Source organism: Protobothrops mucrosquamatus, unplaced genomic scaffold, assembly GCF_001527695.2.
Source record: "Protobothrops mucrosquamatus isolate PMUCROS unplaced genomic scaffold, P.Mucros_1.0 scaffold3412, whole genome shotgun sequence".
Classification (NCBI taxonomy): domain Eukaryota; kingdom Metazoa; phylum Chordata; class Lepidosauria; order Squamata; family Viperidae; genus Protobothrops; species Protobothrops mucrosquamatus.
This window is the reverse complement of record NW_015389393.1, coordinates 49135-57753: the sequence shown is the minus strand read 5'-3', so window position 1 is coordinate 57753 and position 8619 is coordinate 49135. Positions and strand designations below refer to the sequence as shown.

General features: G+C 46.7%; 1 protein-coding gene across 1 annotated transcript in view; it reads right to left on the bottom strand.

Annotated features, from left to right (window-relative positions):
- LOC107297610 (GDP-L-fucose synthase-like) overlaps positions 1 to 8619 on the bottom strand; it is a 16490-nt gene that overhangs the window by 2874 nt on the left and 4997 nt on the right. Inside the window, exons 2-5 of the mRNA XM_015826974.1 lie at positions 6813 to 6886; positions 5450 to 5583; positions 1672 to 1736; positions 219 to 285 (exon numbers count right to left, since the gene is read on the bottom strand). Of these exons, the coding sequence (XP_015682460.1) occupies positions 219 to 285; positions 1672 to 1736; positions 5450 to 5583; positions 6813 to 6886 (340 nt within the window). The remainder of the gene's footprint in view (positions 1 to 218; positions 286 to 1671; positions 1737 to 5449; positions 5584 to 6812; positions 6887 to 8619) is intronic.

Sequence of the window (8619 nt, the reverse complement as noted above, 5' to 3'; positions counted from 1 at the left end):
GGGGCGGGCAAGAAGTCGTGGTTCTGTGTGAACAGCAGGCGCACGCGCAAGCACGCACAGCTCTCTTTGCACAAGCAGCAGGCGAGAAACAGTAAGCAAGAGAGGCAGCAGATGGGTCGTCACAAAAACAAAATCTGATTTATTATTATTATTTATTTTTTTCAACAAGGAGAGGCTCCAGACCGAACCTCCCGTGTTCGGAACGCAGGGGCACCTACCTGACAGGATGATGGGTTCTATTTCACTGTACTCCCTTAAGACCCACACGAACAACCGAGCCAGGTCCTGAAAGGCCCAAGAGAAGAAACTGGTAATACTGGTAATAGTCCTCGACGTACGACAGATTGCTTAGCGACCGTTCCAAGTTACGACCAACCCCAAAAGGAGCACTGGTGACCCAGATTCAAATGCAGTTGGGCCCCCTCTGCGCTCGTGTGAGCAACGTTCAGGTAATTAGCCGCTCTTTGTAGCATCCCGTGGACACCACACCGCATTTTGTGATAGCTTTGTGGGAAACTGACACTTCCTGTTTTCAGCAAAAACGCATCCAGGTCTCGGCTCCCTCGGGTTTCTTCTCCGCGCCAAAAGGGACAGAAGGGACATGATAGCAGTGTTCCAGTATCTCAGGGGCTGCCCCAAAGAAGAGGGAGTCAAGCTGTTCTCCAAAGCGCCTGAAGGCAGGACAAGAAGCAACGGATGGAAACTCATCAAGGAGAGAAGCAACCTAGAACTAAGGAGAAACTTCCTGACAGTGAGAACAATTAACCAGTGGAACAACCTGCCTCCAGAAGCGGTGAATGTTCCAACACTGGAAGTTTTTAAGAAGAGACTGGACAGCCATTTGCCCGAAATAGTATTTGTCTGACACTGGAAGTGTCAGTTTTCCACAAAGCTATCGTAAAATGCGGTATGGTGTCCATGGGATGCTACCTACAAACAGTAGGAAATTCAGTTGTGTTGCTAATTGCGCTGGCGTGGTTCCCCTCTCCCATCCACCCAGTCAGGCCACCAAGCCACAAATGAAAGAGCTTAAGCTAACATAAATCTTTATACACATTCGAACTGCCCGAATCTCCCAATTTAATAATAATAATAATAATAATAATAATAATAATAATAATAATAATAACAACGTTGGAAGGGACCTTGGAGGTCATCTAGTCCAACCCCCTGCTCAGGCAGGCAGGAAACCCTATACCATTTCGGACAAATGGCTGTCCAGTCTCTTCTTAAAAACTTCCAGTGTTGGAGCATTCACCGCTTCTAGAGGCAGATTGTTCCACTGGTTAATTGTTCTAACTGTCGGGAAGTTTCTCCTTAGTTGTAGGTTGCTTCTCTCCTTGATGAGTCTCCATCCGTTGCTTCTTGTCCTGCCTTCAGGCGCTTTGGAGAATAGCTTGACTCCCTCTTCTTTGGGGCAGCCCCTGAGATATTGGAACACTGCTATCATGTCCCCCCTCGTCCTTCTCTTCGTTAAACTTCGTTAAATTTCCCTGGCGCTTGACAAAACGACAGCAATGGGGAGGCTCCGTTGCAGTTGTTGGTTGGGGGCAAGCTGCGTCTAAAACTCTCGTGGCACCGTTTGAAGTCAACTTTCGCGTTGCCCACCCTCAGATTGAACTTGAATTTCTGCCTCCGTTCCCCAACGTGCAGCGGGGCGATTAGGCTTACCAGAGAGTAAATGAACTGCCTCCGAGGCTTTCCCGTCCCCCAGACGGTGACGTCAGTGCCGTTCTCTGGAGGAAAAGCACGGAGAAAGTTCACCGTCAGATACAGCATCTCCTGCCTTCCTCAATTCTTCCTGCGGGAAATGTCCGCCTTCCCCCTGCAGCTCATTTCCATAAAACCTCCTTTGATGCCAATTTAACTTTCTTATTTAACAAAAGTAGTCCTCAGCTTACAAGAGTTTGCTTAGTGACCGTTCCAAGTTACAACGGCGCTGAAAAAAAGATGACCATTTTTGCCACAGTTCTTAAGTCAATCACTGCGGTTGTTAAATTTTTTCACATGGTTGCTAAGTGAATTGGGCTTCCTCCCTTTGACATAATAATAATAATAATAATAATAATAATAATAATAATAATAATAATAATAATAATAATAATAATAATAATAATAATAATAATAATAATAATAATATTGGAAGGGACCTTGGAGGTCATCTAGTCCAACCCCCTGCTCAGGCAGGAAACCCTATACCATTTCGGACAAATGGCTGTCCAGTCTCTTCTTAGAAACTTCCAGTGTTGGAGCATTCACCGCTTCTGGAGGCAGGTGGTTCCACTGGTTAATTGTTCTCAGTGTCAGGAAGTTTCTCCTTAGTTCTAGGTTATTTGTCTCCTTGATCAGTTTCCATCCGTTGCTTCTTGTCCTGCCTTCAGGGGCTTTGGAGAATAGCCTGACTCCCTCTTCTTTGGGGCAGCCCCTGGAACACTGCTATCATGTCCCCCCTCATCCTTCTCTTCGTTAAACTAGACATACCCAATTCCAGCAACCGTTCCTTATATGTTTTAGCCTCCAGTCCCCTAATCATCTTTATTGCTCTTCTCTGTACTCTTTCCAGAGTCTCAACATTTAATTTTCTTATTTAGCACAAGTAGTCCTCAGCTTACAAGAGTTTGCTTAGTGACCGTTCCAAGTTACAACGGCGCTGAAAAAAAATGACCATTTTTGCCACAGTTCTTAAGTCAATCACTGCGGTTCTTAAATTTTTCACACGGTTTTTCACACCGGCTTCCTCCCTTTGACTTTGCTTGTCAGATCACCAAAGGGGATCACGTGACCCCGGGCGATGCAGCCATCGTAAATACGAGTCAGGGGCCAAGCGTCTGAATTTTGATCACATGACCGCGGGGAGGCTGCGACGGTTGTGTGAAAAAAAGGTGCCCAAGTCGCTTTTTTCGACACCGTTGTAACTCCGAACGGTCGCGAAATGAACGGTTGTAAGCCGAGGACTGCTTGGACTTCAGAGTCGTTATTTTTCTCCCACGCCCCTCTGGGCCGTTGTAGGGACAGCCGAGAGGGGTCGCTTCCCCCTGCCCCAATTTCAAAGCCTGCGCAGCCTAACCTCGCATCAAAATGCAGCACCACGAGGTTTCTGGCAGCCCCAGCAGCGTCTGTGGGATTCAGCCCAGGAACGAGAGCAGAGGGAGGCGAAAATGCTTAGCAGATGCGCCGGCAATCTTGGCTTGTTCGGAGCCAGGATTCTAGCTCAGACGGAGTGTCTGCCAGGAGTCTGACCTGCAGCCACATCGCTCAGATTTATTTGATTTATTTATGATCCTCGATTGCCCAGAGGAAGGGAGGGGGGAAGGAGCCAGAAGGAGCCCTCGATGGTTCCTTTGTCGGGCTCTCTTTCCTTCTCTTAAACTAGAGATGGTGGGAATACGGCAGGAGCCCCTCTGTTAAAGGCACCCCTCCCCTGCCAGGTCTCCCATTGAGCCAAATCACGATGCTCTGCATTTATTTATTTATTTTCCTTTACTGCTTGAGCAGGGGGTTGAACTAGAAGACCTCCGAGGTCCCTTCCAATTCTGTTGTTCAGTTATTTTAATAATAATAATAATAATAGTAGTAATAATAATAATAATAATAATAATAATAATAATAATAATAATAATAATAATAATAATGGTGGTGGTGGTGGTGGTGGTGGTGGTGATGATGATGATGATGATGATGATGATGATAAAGTTGGAAGGGACCTTGGAGGTCATCTAGTCCAACCCCCTGCTCAGGCAGGAAACCCTATACCATTTCAGACAAATGGCTGTCCAGTCTCTTCTTAAAAACTTCCAGTGTTGGAGCATTCACCGCTTCTGGAGGCAGGTGGTTCCATTGGTTAATTGTTCTCACTGTCAGGAAGTTTCTCCTTGGTTCCAGGTTGCTTCTCTCCTTGATTAGTTTTCATCCGTTGCTTCTTGTCCTGCCTTCAGGCGCTTTGGAGAATAGCTTGACTCCCTCTTCTTTGGGGCAGCCCCTGAGATACTGGAANACCTCCGAGGTCCCTTCCAATTCTGTTGTTCAGTTATTTTAATAATAATAATAATAATAATAATAATAATAATAATAATAATAATAATAATAATAATAATAATGGTGGTGGTGGTGGTGGTGGTGATGATGATGATGATGATGATGATGATGATGATGATGATGATAAAGTTGGAAGGGACCTTGGAGGTCATCTAGTCCAACCCCCTGCTCAGGCAGGAAACCCTAGACCATTTCGGACAAATGGCTGTCCAGTCTCTTCTTAAAAACTTCCAGTGTTGGCGCATTCAACGCTTCTGGAGGCAGGTTGTTCCACTGGCTAATTGTTCTCACTGTCAGGAAGTTTCTCCTTAGTTCTAGGTTGCTTCTCTCCTTGATTAGTTTCCACCCGTTGCTTCTTGTCCTGCCTTCAGGCGCTTTGGAGAATAGCTTGACTCCCTCTTCTTTGGGGCAGCCCCTGAGATACTAGAACACTGCTATCCTGTCCCCCCTGGTCCTTCTCTTCATTAAACTAGACATACCCAATTCCAGCAGCCGTTCCTTGTATGCTTTAGCCTCCAGTCCCCTAATCATCTTTGTTGGTCTTCTCTGTACTCTTTCTAGAGTACAGAGAATTTTTTTTATTTGCATCTCAACTTTTATTTTTTTTACAAATAACACAAGGTGGCGGTTATATCCAACACACACGTCCTTTTGCTGTTTTACCCCAAACAGCAACCCTGTGAGGTGGGTTGGGTTGAGGGAGAGGGACTGCCTTAAAGTCAGCCAGACAGTTTTAATGCAGAAGGAGGGACTAAGAAAATTTCCTACTCATTGGCTTAAAGTCACCCAGCCGGTTTTTATGCCTAAGGGGGACTAGAACTCACAGTCACCTGGTGATTGGCCCAAAGTCACCCAGCTGGTTTTCATGCCTAAGGGGGACTAGAACTCAGTCACCTGGTGATTCGTCTAAAGTCACCCAACTAGCTTTCATGCCTAAAGCGGGACTAGAACTCACAGTCACCTGGTGATTGACCCAAAGTCACCCAGCCGGTTTTCATGCCTAAGGGGGACTAGAACTCACAGTCACCTGGTGATTGGCCCAAAGTCACCCAGCTGGTTTTCATGCTTAAGGCGGAACTAGAACTCACCATTTCCTGGTGATTGGCCCAAAGTCACCCAGCTGGTTTTCATGCCTAAGGCTGGACTAGAACTCACCGTCTCCTGGTGATTGACCCAGAACCACCCAGTCAGTTTTCCTGTTTAAGGCGGGACTAGAACTCACCATTTCCCAACGTTGCCCAGCAGGTTTTCATGCTTAAGATGGGACTAGAACTCACCGTCTCCTGGTTTCTACCTTGGTGCTTTAACCACTAGACCAAACTGGATCTCCCAAATGGTTTTGTGTTAGAGGGCAGGGCAAGGGACACACACACAGACACACCCATCACCTTCCTGCTCTCTCTCTCTCACTCACTCTTGGCCAGGTACACTTTGTGGATCAGGCCCGGCAGGACGTGTCCATTCTCGATGCTGAAGTTGTCGTGAGGCCCAAAGATGTTCGTCGGGATGGCGGCAGTGAAGTGGCATCCATGCTGTTCGAAGTAGGCCCTGGCGGAAGAAAAGGAAATTGGGAACACCTGGCAGAACACCTGGGGTGCTGAATGGCACAGAATTAGGTGATCCTTGACCTACGACCATAATTGAACCTGGCATTATGGTCGTAGGTCAGGCCGGTCGTTAAGCGAGTCATCGCATGACCAATCTTATTTTGTGACCCTTTTTCTACGGCGGTCGTTAAGTGAGCTCAGCAGTCGTTAAGTACACCTATTGTCCAAAAATAGTGTCAGAGCATAGCCTTATTGCGCGAGATAACCCAGTAATAAACATAGTAAATAGTGGTCTGTATTAAATGATGGTTTATCTTACACTATCTATAATATCATACACCTGGAATATACATACATGTGCTGATACAGCAGGATCCAACAAACCACAGTTACAGCAGGAAACAGAAGAGAGAGAACACATCAGCAGAGCCTTCCCTTTATACAATGGCTCTTAAAGAGACTCAGACCCTGCTGGCTCTTAAAGAGATACAGACCCTGCTGAGTCATTCCCATCATTTCATCTTATATCTTACATTATATAAGCTGGTTAGCTGTTAAATCAATATCTTGACAAATAGGCGCTTCTTGCTACAAGCCAGAACATTGCAAATCATGGTTACAAGATGACACGACTTTGCAAACAGCTTTAAATTGCCAAACACTCAAATGTGTGTGACCGCAAGGCTGGGAGAGGCGGGCGGCTGTCAAAACTTTGCATCGAGGTTGTAAGTAGTCTTTTGGGGAGGGGGGGGAACATCATAACTTCAAATGGTCACTAAGTGAACAGTCATATCTGGAGGGTTCCCTGTACAGACAGTCCTTGAATTATGACCACACTTGAATGGAAACTAACCAAAGAGAGAGGCAACCTAGAACTAAAGAAGAAACTTCCTAACAGTGAGGACAATTAGCCAGTGGAACGGCTTGCCACCAGAAGTTGTGAATGCTCCAACACGGGAAGGTTTTTAAGAAGAGACTGGACAGCCACTTGTCTGTAATGGTATGGGGCAGGGGTAGGCAACCTTGGCTCTTTTATGACTGGTGGACTTCAACTCCCAGAATTCCTGAGCCAGCCATGCTGAGGGGAAAGGGAGAGGTTTCCAAGCTGAGCTAGGCTGGCTCAGGAATTCTGGGAGTTGAAGTCCACGAGTCATAAAAGAGCCAAGGTTGCCTACCCCTCTCCTAACCTGACCTAGCCTTGTCTCCCAGGGATGACCAGGTGAGACCTACCTGTTCTGCACATCGATCATCCTTTTGGCGTAAGCGTACCCGAAGTTGGAGCTGTGCGGAGGGCCGTTGTGAATCTGGAAGAGAAATTTTGCACGTTAAGAAAGTCCCAGCGACAATTTTTACAATCTGAAAATGGAGAATTCTGTTTCTCCTCTGGAGGCCACCAATGGGCCGGGCGGAGAGACCTCTAGGGACCAGCAGGAAGACCAAAGATGGCGGAGGAAGAGCTTAACGCGGACCGACTCCAGATTTAGGATGAGAAGGAACACTGAGAAGTAAATTAAGTGTAGTTTAGGACAGTGTTTCTCGATCTCAGCAACTTTAAGATGGGTGGACTTCAACTCCCAGAATTCCCCAGCCCAGGGGTAGGCAACCTGGGCTCTTTTTGACTAGTGGACTTCAACTCCCAGAATTCCTGAGCCAGCCATGCTGAGGGGAAAGGGAGAGGTTTCCAAGCTGAGCCATGCTGGCTGAGGAATTCTGGGAGTTGAAGTCCACAAGTCATAAAAGAGCCAAGGTTGCCCACCCCTGCCCCAGCCAGTTGTGGTGTGCGGGAGGGAAGTAGGGAGGAGGAGGAGGAGGAGGAGGAGGAGGAGGAGAGAAGGAGAAGAGAAGGAGGAGGAGTGGATGAAAACTGTGAAGTCCTTGTTGCTGTCTGAGCTGGGTTTTCTTGCAGACATTTCATGATCCAATTACGTAGCATCATCAGTACTACTGTAGAAGGGAGTGGGGTTTGTGGAAGGGAGGAGGAGGAGGAGGAAGAGGAGGAGGAGGAAGAGGAGGAGGAAGAGTAGTGAATGACAATTGTGAAGTCCTTGTTACTGTCTGAGCTGGGTTGTTTTCTTGCAGATGTTTCATGACCCAACTAGCTAACATCATCAGTACTACTGTAGAAGGGAGTGGGGTTTGTTGAAGGGAGGAGGAGGAGGAGGAGGAAGAGGAGGAAGAGTGGTGAATAACAATTGTGAAGTCCTTGTTACTGTCTGAGCTGGGTTTTCTTGCAGACGTTTCATGACCCAACTAGCTAACCTCATCAGGACTAGCTGCAAAGATTATAAATGACTTGCAAAGGCATTTCCAGGATCTAGGATGGGCCCAGCTCTCCCTGGAACACAAATTACTTTGGAAAAGTTTTTTAAGGTGCTCCAGTCAGTCAAAACTTTGTTATGATTATAAACCAGCGTATCCGGGCTGCAAAACAAACAATTCTAAAGGAATAAAATACAGATTAGTCCTCAAGTTACAATTGTTTGTTTAGTGACTGTTCAAAGTTACGATGGCACTGAAAAAAGCGAGTTACAACCATTTTTCACTCTTAGGACCGTTGCAGTGTCCCCAGGGTCACATGATCAAGATTCGGATGCTTGGCAACTGACTCGTCTTATGACGGTCTCAATGTCCTGGGATTGCGTGATCCCCTTTTGCGACCTTCGGACAAGCAAACTCCATGGGGAAGCCAGATTCGTTTAACAACCGTGTTACTGGCTGAACAACTGCAGTGGTTCACTTAACAACGATGGCACGGAAGGTCGTAAAATGGGGCGAAACGTATTTAACAAATGTCTCACTTAAGGACATAAATCTTGGGTACGACTGCGGTCGTTACGCTGAGGATTACCTGCATGCCTTGGAATCTGGGTGGTAAAAAAAGCTACGTCAATACAGGAAGTCCTCAATTTACAACCATCCCTTTACGGACCGACGTTACCGTGGCACTAAAAAACAAGTGACTTATGACCTTCTTCGCACTTATGACCACTGCAGCATCCCTGGGGTCACGTCATCCCCCACTTCGCAAAATCAGTGG